The sequence below is a fragment of the Tursiops truncatus genome, chromosome 19, assembly GCF_011762595.2.
Source record: "Tursiops truncatus isolate mTurTru1 chromosome 19, mTurTru1.mat.Y, whole genome shotgun sequence".
Classification (NCBI taxonomy): domain Eukaryota; kingdom Metazoa; phylum Chordata; class Mammalia; order Artiodactyla; family Delphinidae; genus Tursiops; species Tursiops truncatus.
The window spans coordinates 52,979,273-52,994,936 of NC_047052.1; the positions used below are offsets into that span (position 1 = coordinate 52,979,273).

The 15,664-nt window shown below is 38.3% G+C and overlaps 1 protein-coding gene across 2 annotated transcripts; it reads right to left on the minus strand.

Moving 5' to 3' along the window:
* Positions 1–5,979: 5,979 nt before the first annotated feature.
* On the minus strand, positions 5,980–13,965 carry LOC109548667 (uncharacterized). 2 transcript variants are annotated; one of them, XM_019927320.3, is made up of 4 exons: positions 13,826–13,965; positions 9,554–9,680; positions 9,176–9,268; positions 5,980–8,467 (listed from the first exon to the last, which is right to left on the minus strand). In XM_019927320.3, exons 1-4 carry the CDS (start codon positions 13,838–13,840, stop codon positions 6,822–6,824), a joined length of 1,881 nt encoding a protein of 626 aa, XP_019782879.2. In that variant the 5' UTR covers positions 13,841–13,965; the 3' UTR covers positions 5,980–6,821. The 2 variants fall into 2 exon arrangements, with proteins under 2 accessions (XP_019782879.2, XP_019782878.2); XM_019927319.3 differs by lacking the exon at positions 13,826–13,965 and having other exon boundaries at positions 9,554–9,704.
* Positions 13,966–15,664: the final 1,699 nt, after the last annotated feature.

The following is a 15,664-nucleotide window of genomic DNA, read 5'->3' on the forward strand; positions in this document are numbered from 1 at the left end:
GTAAAATTTGGGGTGAGGGCTGCAGGATATGTGACTTTCTTCTGATTGGTGGTGAGGTAATAGGGCGGTGTCCAGGAATCTTGCTCAGCCTGAAGTTACCATCCTCTGCTTGGGTGGGGGCCTTAGTTGCTACAGAACTCAAAGGTATATTGTTATGTGTATCCCTTGAGGAGGAACCAGAACCCTGCTTTACCGCGGCACTATTGTTTCTTGACTGTTTTTCCTTTGTTACTGCGTTCCTTACTTCCCTAATTAGAAGCTATTTGAATGTGCCCTTTGGAACTCATGGAATGTCTAGGAGGCTGAAGACTTTTTCCTACGAACAAGAAAGGGGGGACACAGAAAGGCTTTTATACCCGGGAGGACCCACAGAGTTCTGCTAGGTTTCAAAATTACACACAACCATTCTTTCTGGGACTATGTCATCAAGGTCTTAGCACCTCTGCTTGTATCTGAGATTATTGGGAGACGATTCTGGAGCATCTGTGTTCTGCTTTGTCACTTTTTTATGTCCAGCCCCTTCTCTCTGTTCACCCCTTACGCTATCTCTGCATCTTAGTCCAAGCTCCTTCCAGCTATAGCAGCAGTGAGCTATTGTTGCCGGAGAAGGGGGGAGCAAGAGAATGGTCACATCCCAGGTCTCAAGAGACTCCTTGGCTTCTTGCAGGAAAGAATTCAAGAGCGAGCAATAATAAAGTGAAAGCTAGCTTATACGGAGAAGTACACATTCCATAGGCAGAAGGTGAGAGCTGCCCGAGTAACTTCATAGGCTAACAAGTGGGAGGATTATTGCAGCTGTTTGGGGGAAAGGGCAGGAATTTTCAGGAATTGGGCCACCACCCACTTTTTGGTCCTTCTTGTTCAGGCTTGGAACTGTCATGGCACTGGTGGGTGTGTCATTTAGCATGTTAATGTATTACAGTGAGTGTATAATGAGGTTCAAGGTCTATGGGAAGTCAAATCTTGGGCCTAGCAAGTTCTAACCAGTTTATATCATATCGTCAATGGCTATGTCATTCTTTCAATGGCTGTGCCCTGCCCCCTTCCTTCCTGTTTCACTAAGGCAGAGACAAATCAAGTATTCCTTACAAACTTTTAAGACATATAAGTCGGTCAACGGTAACTTTACAGATATGTCCCCCAAAGCTATTAAAACTATCCTATCAGGTAAGACTTGCTATAATTTTTTTTTTAAGTTGAAAGAAATAAAATCTGAGAACTGACCCTCCACAAATTGGCCTGCTTCCAGTTAAAAGTGAAGTTTAGTATCTTTTCCTGTTAATTGGCTATTCAGAATCACCTCTTCCATGGATATTTGCCTATTGATTTTTACTCTGTTGTCATTTTCTTATTGATTTTGTTGACTTAAAGACACACAACGTAAGAGTTGTGAGTTGTAAGTTTTATTCAGGTTCTTACTGAGGATCATAGCCTGGGAGGCAGCCACTCAGTTCGTATAGCATATAGGTTAGGGGGTCCTTGGAGACAGAGAACCAGGAATGGCTTTCTTGACATGAGAAGACCCATTTTGGCCTAAGCCATTTTGTCATCTAAGCCTAGCCATAATTCTTGCCCTTGAACAGGTCTCAATAATCAATGATCTTAAGGGAACAAAGGAATGCTGGAACAGAGGAAAGGCAGTCAAACAATAGTGCAGTGATAAAGCAGAGTTCTAGTTCCTCCTCAAGGGATATACATAATAATGTATCTTTGAGTTGCACAGGAACTAAGGCCCTCACTTAGGTAGAGGAGAGAATGATGATCTTGACTCTTCTGACTTCAGTCAACTAAAGTTTGGACACTGTCAACTTTTGCCCCAGTTTTATGTTGAATTCTCCTCTGCTCAAGCCCCTTCTTGAATATGCATGTACCCTTAGCTTAGAACTTCCCCAGTTTTGCTGTTCCGGGGAGACACTGCTTTGGAAAATATCCATGGTGTTCTTCTTACTTACTACAAGTAATAAATCCTTCCTTCTCCCCATCTTTGGCTTGGTTGTGCCTGTTGGCTCGGCAGTCACCAAGAGATGAACCCAGTTTTGTGGTGACATTAGCTCTGAGGAAATCGCTCTGAAGAGGTAGGGGAGAAGCCCTTCTATATATGAGTTTTGGCTAGGAACTACATGCAGTCAGGCATACATCTTGGTAAAAGATTTATTGCTAATCATAAAGAAAAACATGTCTCAAATTAATCTTTTTAGGGCTTATCTCTGTATGGGAAGATGTGAGAATCCAGTGTCATTAAAATTCTTCCTGAGATATTCATCTAACTACCTATGGGGCTTGCCTATTCATGTACATTCTAAGCCCAGAGGGCCTCATTCTGTTTTCTATTTAAATTCCTCTCAGAGTGCACTGTTGATCAGCAACTGCAGTGGATTACAACTTAACCCTTGTCAAACTGGATGTTGAGACTTTGTCTTAGTGATCCTAATTCTTCTGCATCCCCAGATTCATAAGAGCTCTTTTTACAGTCTAAGTTTTCGTCTTTTTCAGTTAAGTGTTGCGATATATGCTTCCAGTCTGCAGCTTGCTCTTACTGTTGTTGATGTCTGTGTTTTATTTTAAAGTAAAATGTTATGCTTGAAAAGGAAACCAAATCTTGTAAAGTTAAAGTCAAGCTCATTGTAACTTGAGTTTAATCCCCATCTCAGAAAAGAATTTGAGACTTTGCAGTTACATTCTAGAAAGGGATTAATAAAAACATATCTAAAGTTTGGCTTATGCTCTTTCAAAAGGAAGTACATCTTGTGCAATATGGGGGAAATAGGAGACCATTTTATTTGACCATAGGAACAAAACACATTATCCAATCAAGCAATACCAGGACTCAAGCTAATATTTAATTTTATCTTCTGATACCGGGGACTTTCGCTCAAACTGTTTAGAACTCAAATGGGGTATAAAACCTGTGAACAGTCATCATCTTCAAACCCTAAATATGTGGCTGGTTTAGAAGAAAGAAAATTATAAAGATGTTGACTTCTGCTGTATTTCATCCAATCTAAGATAACTTCGGTTGTATGATACACTACTATTTTATGTACCAAGTTCAAGTTCTCCATTTAAATATGTCAAGCCCATGTATGTACTGATGTGTATAAAATTGATGACTAATAAGAATCTGCAGTATAAAATAACAAACAAACAAAAAAGAAAAGCAACTAACACTAAACTTTCTTTGGGTTATTTGTGTGGAAATATGTTAATATAAATGTTTCAGACATTACATGAAATTTCTAAAAATCTTATATGTTCTGGTATAATGTTATAAGTCACAATTCTAGTTATTACTTTAAAATGTATATCTCAGAAATAACTAAATTTCCTTGTCAGTTGCATGATCATGAACTTTCATCAAATCTTTTTTTTTTTTTTTTTTTTGTGGTACGCGGGCCTCTCACTGTTGTGGCCTCTCCCATTGTGGAGGACGTGCAGGCTCAGTGGCCATGGCTCACGGGCCCAGCCACTCCGCGGCATGTGGGATCTTCCTGGACTGGGGCACGAACCCGCATCCCCTGCATCGTCAGGTGGACTCTTAACCACTACGCCACCAGGGAAGTCCTTCATCAAATCTTTAACCATGGTCATTTTTAAGTCTTTTGTCATTTACAAACAGTTCTGGGTGTACTCTGATGCTTTCACAAAAATGTTCCTATAAAGGGGTTTCATCTTCAAGGAATTCATGGAAAAGACTCTGACAAGTACAGGTTTCTGGTAACTGACTATACTGCTGAACTGAATGAATAAGCATTTTCAGAACTCTAATGGAAAACTGATGAATTCATAAAAATGCTAACAAAAGATCAAGATGAAAAATAATTAATTACATGGGACTGAGTGAACTGATGAAGGTGATTATAATTTTCGTGACTTACTGTTTGAATAAAAAAAAATCCCACAAAGACTCAGAGGGAAAAAGTATACAAATCAATTTTCACTGCAAAGTAGAGGGGCTGTTACAGTGGAGGATTACTGGACTGAATGTCAATATTATGACATAGTATGAGTGTGTTTCGTGTTTGGTAATTGCAATCATTGTTGCTTTTGTTGTGGTCATCCATTTACAATGCTTGGCGTCAGTTTATTTATCTCTTGTAAAAATAAAATACAGTGTGTGTGTGTGTGTGAGTTGTGGAGAAAAAAAAGAAATTCAGTTTGGGTTTTTAAAAATATCTTCTATGTTTCTACTTAACTTTTAAAATTTATGGATTACAGTTATAACTCTTTTAATGTCCTTGTCTACTAATGCTAACATTTGTGTCAACTCTGATAGATTTTTCTCCTCAGTTTAGATCATAGTTTCCTGTTTTTTGTAGGCTTGGTAATCTTTATTGGATTCTAGAAATTTTGAATTTTGTGGGTTCTGGGTATGCGGTATGTAATTTGTGGAGGTATACTGGCAAAAGAATCAGTGAAACCATCAAAACTTAAATATCATTTACATGCAAAATTTAGTAACACTTGCGTTCATCAAGAATATGTGTAATTTGCACATGATGGTGATAAGAAGGAAAAATTAGCATATTTTTTCAGCTTAGTTGCCATCAAACATAGTGAACTCTAAAATGTACAAAACTGTGGATAATTACACTGTCAAAAATATGGTTTGGAGTTAAAGTTTTTCATAGCAGTATCTTCTGATGGTTCAACTACAATGACAAAAATATTCTGCAGTAGTTACTCAGATTGTATGAATTTATATATTATATGTACACTTATTTATTTTTCAGATAAACATGTTGATATCACACTGTAAAAAAAAATAGCCAATGGCCAATGATTTAATCAATCATGCCTATGTAACAAAGCCTCCAAATGAATGGGATTTGGAGAGCTTCTGGTTTGGTGATCATGTGGAGGTTCAGGAAGAGTCACATTTTAGGCAGAGCATGGAAGCTCTGCACCCTTTCCCCATACTTTGTCCTATGCCTCTCTTGTATCTGGCTGTTCCTGAGTTATACCCTTTTATAATAGATCAGTAATCCAGTAAGTAAAATGTTTCTGTGGGTTCTGTGAGCCTCTCTAGCAAATTATTGAATCTGTGGAGGGAGTCATCGGAACCTCCAATTTGTAGCCTGTTGGTGAGGAGCACAGGGGACAATCTGGACTTGCTATCCTCTGAAGTGGAGAGGAAGACAGCCATATAAGACTGAACCCTTAACCTATGGAATCTTATGCTATCTCTGGGTAGATAGGTCAGAATTGATTTGAATTGTAGGACAGCCAGGGTCTAAGAATTTCTTAGTGGCATAGGGAAACCTCCTCCCACTCTGCAACACATCAGAATTGGTAACCAGAAAAATAGCAGGTGAGACTTTTGTCCACAAATGGCCTTGTATCATTTAGGATCTGGTGTTTCAGAATTGTCCCTCCAGGTTAAGTATTTTCTATTTCTATATATTTCTATAAATATGTTCCTATATATATGCTATAAAATTTATGATGTGTAAAATATACAAAAATTCCTTAAAGAAACCTAAATAAAATAATGTAATTGTAAAAAAAAAAAAAATTAATGTTGCGGCCTCAGCCCCATTCACACCTTGATGTAGTTTATAATAGAAAAAGCAGCAGTAAAATTAAAAATGTTGTTAACTTCCAATAAATAAATATGTCAAGCCATCAACTGTATGCTGTATTTTAACTTCAGAGTTATGAATACGTGGGAAAAATTTTGCATCTTAGAATCGATGAAAGAAAGTTTCACTCAAGAGAGACTCAAAAATTTCCAGGCCCACTTACTAATACCAGCATACAGTGGGGCATGGTAGAGGAGATGAGATATTCAGTGTTAAGATTTTTTTTTTTTTTTGGCTGAGTTGGGGTTTTGTTGCTGCATGCAGGCTTTCTCTAGTTGGGGCGAGCAGGGGCCGTTGAGGTGCGCAGGCTTCTCATTACAGTGGTTCTCTTGTTGCGGAGCACGGGCTCTAGGTGCGCAGGCTTCAGTAGTTGTGGCACATGGGCTCAGTAGTTCTGGCTTGTGGGCTCTAGAGCTCAGGCTCAGGAGTTGTGGCGCACAGGCTTAGTTGCTCCACGGCATGTGGGATCTTCCCGGCCCAGGGCTTGAACCCATGTCCCTTGCATTGGCAGGTGGATTCTTAACCACTGCACCACCAGGGAAGCCCTTAAGAGTTTTTACTAAAATAATGAACCATGTAGTTCAGTTACAATTTATGTAGCATTGTAATGATACAAAGACTCAGTGCAGATATTCTATGGTAAAATTTTATGACATTTAAGCACATGGACTAGGAAGTCACAACTGTTAGGCTAACACACGCAATTCCCAAATACAAACAATCATTTTATAATAAAAATAGGTACAAAACACATATTCTCACATGGTTCTGATATAACTTTTGCTTTGTTTTCTGACTACTGTATTTATTTACATATTTAATACTTTCTATAGTGCTGTTTATTATGTCACAGTTACAGAAAATTAATTCCCTCATAAAATGATACCCATGAAAGCATGATTCCAAGATTCTTTAAAGCATAGACTTTCCCCCTGAATGTCAATTCTCTGATACCAATGTAGCTGAATTTCATAGCAACAACATCCCCACGATTAAAACATATGCAGAAGTTCCTATTTATTCTCTCTGGGCTACATTCAATTGACATTCATCGGGAAAGGTATTTCCTCCTGTCTGGCATTCTATGCAGTACCGCTCTCTGATAAGTAATTAGTTGTGATTCTGAAAAGAAAACAGGTCCACATCTGCTGCAGTCTTAAGGTTTCACTCCTATGTAAACTCTGGAGTGTAAGGAGCTATTTCCTTTCAATGACAACTTCTGGATATCGTTTGGATATTTCTTCACAATTTCTCTCTATGAGTTTTCTGATGTAAAATGAGGCTGAACTTGTGGGAGAAAGTTTTCCAACACTCACTGCATCCATAAGGTTTCTCACCCGTGTGAGTTCTTTGATGTATAATAAGATGTGACCTCTGGGCAAAAGATTTCTGACATTCGCTGCATTCGTGAAGTTTTTCTCCTGTATGTGTTTTCTGATGTAAAACGAGGCTAAACTTGATAGGGAAAGTTTTCCCACATTCACTGCATCCATAGGGTTTCTCTCCTGTATGGATTCTCTTATGAATGATGAGGCTAAACTTGTGACAGAAAGCTTTCCCACATTCATGGCATTCATAAGGTTTCTCTCCTGAGTGAATTCTCTGATGAATAAGGAGATATGACTTCCGGCTGAAAGCTTTGTGGCATTCACTGCACTCATAAGGTTTCTCTCCGGTGTGAGACCTCTGATGAATAGTGAGATGTGACTTTTGGGTGAAAGCTTTCTGACACTGACTGCATTCATAGGGTTTCTCACCTGTATGAGTTCTTTGGTGTAGGATGAGACTAAATTTGATGGAGAATGTTTTTCCACATTCATTGCATCCGTAGGGCTTCTCTCCTGTGTGAGTTCTCAAGTGAGTATTGAGGAGTGACTTTACACTAAAGCCTTTTCCACAGTCACTGCAATTATATGGTTTCTCTCCTGTGTGAGTTCTCTGATGTCTAATGAGCTCAGATCTCTGGATGAAGGCTTTCCCACATTCACTGCATCCATAAGGTTTTTCCCCTGTATGTGTTTTTTGATGTAAAATGAGGCTAAACTTAAGGGGAAATGTTTTCCCACACTCACTGCAACCATAAGGTTTCTCTCCTGTGTGAGATCGCTGATGAATAATGAGCTGTGACTTATTGCTGAAGCTTTTCTGACATTCTTCACATCTGTAGGGTTTCTCTTCTGTGTGAGTTCTTTGATGTAAAGTGAGTTGTGACTTATCGCTGAAGCCTTTCTGACATACATGACACTCAAACCATTTCTCTCTTGTGTGAGTTCTCTGATGTTTATTAAGGCATGACTTAACAGTAAAGGCTTTCCCGCATTTGTTGCACTCATAGGGTTTCTCTCCTGTATGGGTTCTCTGGTGTAAAATGAGATGGGACTTCCGCCTGAAGGCTTTCTGACATCTACTGCATCCAAAGGATTTCTCTCCTGTGTGTGTTCTTTGATGCTTAATGAGGTCCGACTTCTGAGAAAAGGCTTTCCCACAGTCACTGCAGTTATAGTGTTTCTTTGCTGTTTGAGTTTTCCAGTATTTAATAAGCTGTGACTTATGGCTGAAAACTTTCATATGTTGATTATATTCATTGTATTTTTGTCCAGTATGAATTTTCTCATGCTTAGTGTAAAGAAATAATTTGTCATATTGAATAAATTCAACTTCATTTCTTGCATAGCTTTTATTCTGAGTAATACACTCTAGATTAGGTTTCAGATGTTTCCCAAGTATGTCAAGTGTATGAGATCTTTGTGCTAAGGAGATATCAAGGTTTAAGCTCAGAGAAGATATTTTTCCAAATGCATTATCTTTGTGGTAACTCTCCATAGTTTCCAGGTTGCCATGGCTTCCTTTGTGCCAGTCTCTATGATTATCAACTTGCCATGTGTCTTCTAGAAACAGACCAATGAATCCATAATGACCATGTAATAGAAGGAGTAGAATCTCAGCAAAGGCCAAAGAGAGAAGAGGAAAGGAGACTGTGGGTATATACCTAAAGTCTGTGACATTTATAAGTGAAAGGAGATAAAGAAAATGAAAAAGAAAAAAAAAAGAAGGAATAAACTACAAGAGGCATGAGAGATACACAGAATGGGAAGAAGGGAGAATTTATGAATGCTTGAGTGTATAAGAAAAGAGAGCTATAACCATGGATTAGGGAGGTAGAGACAAGGAGAAGGCAGGTAAACTGAGGATAACAAGGAGAAAGATTATTTAGGAGAGCAAGTTCCAAGATGGACTAGAGAGGGATCTGATCAAAATATCTAAAATAAGGAAATGTGCTTTTTAAAACCAGGCAAAAGAGACCTAATACAGAGAGATTAGAAAATGGAGTCATGGCGTTTTCACTGCCGAGGGCCTGGGTTTGATCTCTGGTCAGGGAACCAAGATCCCGTAAGCTGCACAGTGCAGCCAAAAAAAAAAAAAAAAAAAAGTGGAGTCAATATTAATGTATATGGGAGCTCACGCCAGCTGTTCTGAGTCACATTCAAAGCTTAAAAATTTCAATATTTCTCCAGACATTTCAGAGGTACATCCCTCTTTCTGGCCAACTAGGATTTTAACTTCCTTTTATCCCACAGAGCTATTTTTTCACTCACCTGGGTGAATCTGACTCTGGCTTTCTTCCTCTATTATCCATGGTGTTTCTTGTTCCAACCGGTAGAATGCATCTGTTTTGGTAACTTGATACCCTACTCAAGGGGAATTACAGAGGACCCATGGACCCAAATACAAGCCCTCTGTAAACTAGAAAAGGTTACATTTAAGGGGCTGAACAAATTGCACCTCAGCCAAGTAAAGGACTTTTGCTTTGGAAGTGAGAGAAAAATACTGTTAGAGGCCACAGGGTACTGAAATCTATGATGTATGAAACTCAATTCTAAAAAAGTAAGGCAGTTGTAAGCCTCCACCCCTTTCATCCCTGAGAAAGAAAAGGCAATCCATTGCCTATATTACCCAGGGAACGCTCTTCTTACCCACTGATACCAAGTTGATATAATTTTCCAACATCACATCTTGATACAGGTTCTTCTGAACATGGTCCAGTAGCTGCCACTCCTCCCAGGTGAAAACCACAGCCACATCCTTGAATGATAGTGAGCCCTGTAATAGAACACTCCTATTCATCCTAAAGGGATCATCATTGGTTCATACTAGGAAGATAAATAGGAAATTCTTATTACTTTTCCCATGGTAAGCTATTTGACTTCTTTCTATGTAACTAGTTTTGCATTATACTTTGTAGGAAAACCAATTTTTTTTACTTAAAATATCCTATCTTTGTGCTTCCATCCAATCATTCACTGACTCACATGTTCATCCATTCACAAAAAAAGGAGTAGAATAGAGAACATGCTTAAGTCCTTTAATCTAGGAACCCACACAACCTGTGTGTATGCACCTATATGTCAGACAATATATCAAGCATTCCTTTGTAAATAAGCCTCACTTCTACCCTGAAGGAACACACTAGCTTGCAAAGAGAGAGATGTAAGTGCACAAGAGAACAATAGATTTATACATGTCAAGTAAGTATACATAAATATATACCCTGTGGGCATCAATGGGGAGGAGAAAAATTGTAAAGGGTAAACTTCACAGAGGTGAATCTGGAACTAATTCTTATGAGATCAAGTCTATGTTTTATGGTGAATTGCAGAGGGAAGAGGTGGCATGGCATTCCAGAAAGAAGTAATATGAATGATAGCACAGTGAAACCATGAGCATTCAAAACACTGAAAATACGTTTCCTCCTCAGTTGTGAAATTAAATGACTGAATTTAGAGCAGGTGGTGTACTCAAAACATTTTCACTTATTATTATTTGTTAGTTATACACTGATAATGGAGAGACTTCCAAATAAGTGGTTAAGTGTATATATGTTAAAAGAAAGTATATAAACTCTAACATTAATTATGACAATGTGTATATTTAGGTACTCTGTAGTAAAGCAGACCTGGGTTGCCCAAACCCTGTACATTCCAAAGAAAGGCCTGTCCTTGATTTGCTCCTGGGAGATAACTTTGAACCCCTGAAATATCCAGCCTGATGAATGTTTTTATATTCCTGAGGTCTTGGGCTACACTATATCAGTGTTCTTTGTTTTTTGTGTTTTGATATATAGTTGATTTACAGTGTTGTGTCAGTTTCAGGTGTACAGCAAAGTAAGTCAGTTAAAAATATATATGTAGGGCTTCCCTGGTGGCGCAGTGGTTGAGAGTCCGCCTGCCGATGCAGGGGATATGGGTTCGTGCCCCGGTCCGGGAAGATCCCACATGCCGCGGAGCAGCTGGGCCCGTAAGCCATGGCCGCTGAGCCTGCACGTCCAGAGCCTGTGCTCCACAACGGGAGAGGCCACAACAGTGAGAGGCCCGTGTACAGCAAAAAACAAAACAAAACAAAACAAAAAATATATATATGTATGTGTGTACATATATACATATATATATTCTTTTTTAGATTCTTTTCCATTATAGGTTATTACAAGATATTGAATATAGTTCTCTGTGGTATACAGTAGGTCCTTGTTGGTTATCTATTTTCTATATAGTAGTGTGTATATTTTAACCCCAAACTCCTAATTTATCCCTGCCCCCCGCCTTTTCCCCTTTGGTAACACTAAATTTGTTTTCTATGTCTGTGAGTCTTTCTGTTTTGTAAGTAAGTTCATTTGTATCGTTTTTTAAAAATTCCAAACCTGGAAGCTCCTGCCTCTGTGTATCTTTTGCCTTTGCTGATTTTAATTTGCATCTTTTCACTTTAATAATCCATAACTGTGAGTATAACTGCTTTCTTGAGTCCAGTGAGTTCTTCTAGAGAATCATTGAGCTTGAGGGTGAGCCAGGGACCTCAACTCAAATTCATATGAATTCACATTTACATATGTAACTAGTGACATGGGAAGTCAGAATAATACACATAAACGTTTTTGGATTATTTATCTTGGTGGTAGAGAAAAAGGACTGATGGAAGACATAAGGGTTTAGCTCTACAAACTTCTAGACTATTTGAAACTTTGACACTGAGAATATTTTAAGCTTCACTAATATTGGATATTTTTAAAAGAAAGAGGTTAAGTATTAACTATGAACTGAGAGTTTACACTACATTTTTGGGTGTGAAGAGATCATGATGGGAATATTCTAAGACTTTGCTAGTAAAGGTAACTTGGAACTGTTTGTTAATTAATATAGACTGGGATTTCTTAACCTTGGCAGTATTGACATTTAGGGGTTGGATAATTCTCTGTTATGGAGACTTTTTTTTTTTTGGAGGCTTTGTGCATTGTAGGATGTTTAGCAGTGTCCCTGGCCTCTATCTACTAGATCCCATTAATATCCCTCCGCAGTCATGACAATCAAAAGTGTCTCCAGATATTCTCAAATGTGCCCTGGGGGGACAAAATTATCCCCAGATGGGAACCACTGATTTAAATAAAAAACTGAATTTTGAGGACTGTTAGTGGAACACCATTTGATAGTCACAGAATCCATCCATTCTTCTTGATAATCTAGGTTTCACCCCAGGCCACCAGGAGGCCATGGATTTGGGCTACTCTGTTTTGAAACCTTGAAGCACTCTGATCACTCTGATTTTGGCTTTGGCAGGACACCACTGGCTTATCTGAGGACTGCTGAGAAATAACCAAACGAAACTTACCACTTTATCAGTGGCTTGCACTGAAGGCACTGAGCACCATATTATCAAAATAATAACCCATCAAAGAAATTTCTTCCTACTTAAGGGACATGAACTATTTCACTTTCCTAGAAGAGATTTCTCCTTAAGGCAAAAAAATCACCAACAATTTTTTCATTATGACCATGTGGTAAATTATATTTCCCAAAGAAGACCACAATAGTTTATCTCCCATTCCAAAAAACCTTCTGCAAACCTTCTTCCACTCCCCATCAAGAGGTGGACCCTATTCCCTTCCCCTTGAATCTAGCTGGTCTTAGTGACTTGCTCTTAACCAATAGAGTGTAACAAAATGAAAATGCTAACTTCCAAGGGTAAGGCAGAAAAGGCAGTGTAGCTTCAGTCTGTTTCTCGCAGGATACAGCATCATACTGTGAGAAGTCCAAGCTACATGGCGAGGCCATGCATAAGTGCTCTGGTCAAAAACCTCAGCTAAGCCTAGCTTTTGAGTCAAGTGATCCTGAAAAACAGACATGGGAATGAAGAAGCCTCCAGATGATTCCAGTCTCCAACTATTTGAGTCTTCCCAGCTGAAGTTCCAGACACCATGGTGTGTAAGACAAGCTGTACAGTAAAGGATTAGCACAGAAAGTCTGTATTGTCCATATCCTGCACATGCCAAAGAAAGGTCTGGCTCTTGCCAGTTTATGGGAAGTAACCTCTAAGCCCTTGAAATATCTTTGTTTACACAGGAGCATTGGGCCACACCAAATAGTCTATTGCTATCAATGTGATTTATGGTGGAGGCCTTGGGCCACACTGTAGCAACTTGACTTCTGAAAGGGCTGGACACTAAGGTCAGCCATTGCCTATGTAATCAACCTCATATAAAAAGCCTAGACACTAATTAGCAATACCCAATATGTGTTGTTACAAATCATTGCTGGGAAAATAAAACAATGTCCACATGACTCCATCTGAGAGGGAACAACTGGAAGCTTCTGCCTGGTGTCTCCTGGACCTGGCCTTGTGCATCTTCCTCTTTTGCTGATTTTAATCTGTATCCTTTTGTTGTAATAATCCATAACTGTGATTATAACTGCATTGCTGAGTACTGTTGAGTTCTTCTTGTAAATCACTGAACCTGAGGATGGTCTTTGTAACCCAAAAACATAAAGCCATCACCATAGGGTCCTGTCTCACTTTCTGACCCACTGAATCCATGAGGATGATCAAAATAAACGTTTACCACTAGACTTTGGGGTGGCTTGTTAGGCAGCAATAGATAACTGGAACAGGGGATACTAGAGACAAGTTTGTGCTTAATTTTATTAAATATTTAGAGCTCACAGGCTATAATCTATGTGTTAACTTTAAACAATTTGTATAAACATACGACTTACATATTCTCATTGTGTCCTTACTGTGAAGTTGATCTTTTGTCTCAGTCCTTTTTCCTGAATTCTGACACTTATCTTTTCATGCTGATCTGGTATAGTGTAGTCTTCGTAAATATTGAATAAACATGTATTTTAAATATATGTATTTAACCTCCTAAAATCCACTAGAAAGCCAAATGGAAAATAAATATACAAAAAAACCCAACTCACCTGGGACTTGGACATTTTCTGGAGCCCTTAGGAACAACCAGCAACTCTAATACCTGCTCTATTGTTGATTTTGGTTTCTTCCCTGAAGCTCCAGTACAGAGTCTCTGGCAAAGGATGTAATGTTGATCTTGGTACCTTCAGTTCCTTCCTTCATTGGAACTACTTCATCCCAGGAAGCCAAGACCTGGGGGATTACAGAAATTCACTGCTGTAATAAACTATAACTGGGAGCATAATATTTTTCTGAGTTGTGTGCGTCCTTGTTTGTATGTGTGTATGTATTTTAGATATGCACACATATAAAAATCTAAAATTTAATTATGTTTTCTTCAGGTGGTTGGTTAATGTGATAAAGAAAAAAAGTAACATGTATTACTTGATGGTTTATTTTACAACAAACAACTATTTTATAATAAAGAAACATCAACAACAAAGCTATCTTCATTAAATTATGTAATTGTGCTAAAATTATTCAAAACTAGATCTACATTTAGAGAAGGACCATTATATAAAGAAATTTGAAAAAAGAAGAAAAATTTAAAACCCTAAAATCCAGAGAAATGGTATATATATACTGGAATACTGCTTGCTAAAACGTGTCTTGGGTACTTACTATGTGCTAGGTACTCTAACTATATGAGTAGTTAGTACTGAGATTTTTTTTAAACAAATGGGAAAAGAATCACAGGTTGAGAAATGCCCAAGTTCACATAGTAAGTAGCAGAATATGGAGAAAAACCTAGGTCTGCCGAAATCCAAAGTCCCTATTCTTTTCTCGGAGTTAAACTTAACTGCAGCTGACTGCTTACCTGGAAAACCTACAAGAATCACTTTAAACACATTAGTAATAATAAGAGTTCAGTAAGGAAATGAAAAAAAATTTTTTTAATCATCTACTTTTATACCTATAAAATAAAAGTAATTCAAAGTTCAAGGAACCTGGTGATCCAGCGGTTAAGACTCCGCGCTCCCAATGCAGGGGGACCGGGTTCAATCTCTGGTGAGGGAACTAGATCCTGCATGCTGCAACTAAGAGCCTGCATGCCGCAACTTAAAAAGATCCCGCATGCCAAAATGAAGATCCCGCACGCCGCAGGATCTGGCACAGCCAAGTAAATAAATAAATATTTAAAAAAAAAAAGTTAAAGGGAAAGAGAAGCTATTTGTAACGGCAGCAAATATAGATAAGATCTAGGAATAAACTTAACGAGCAATGTCCAGATCTATATGAATATTTTAAAGTCATGTCTATCCAAATTATTGCAAAGATTTAGTATAACTTCAGTCAGTATTGCAACGAGATCCACATTATAGAATGCTGTGCAGCTATCAATAAGACTTTGTACCAAAAGTCAGTAATCTGGAACAATTTTATCGTATAAGGTTAACTTTCTTTTTTGAAGGTTAAGTTTCTTTAAAAAGACAAGTTATAAGCCATTTATGCAGTGTTATCTCATCTTTGTAATAAAATGAGTAACAGAAAAGTTTGGAAAAGGAAACATATCAAAATTTTAACAACGTGTATTTCTGGCTATCAAGATTTTGGATGTGGGAATGTCCTCTCATGCATCAGAAGGTCCAAAAAGGGAGGATCCCAGAGACATATGCGGTAAATTTGAAAACTAGAGGGCCAGATACCACATCTTTCGTAAAAGCATTTTACCTTAGATTTTATTTAGATCTTGGTCATTACAAAGCACCGTGGAGACAGTGAGAGGAGGAGGTGATTTAGAGCAGCTGTCCCCAACCTTTTTGGCACGAGGGACCGGTTTCCTGGAAGACAATTTTTCCACGGAAGGGGGGTGTGGTTCAGGCGGTAATATGAGCGATGGGGAGCGG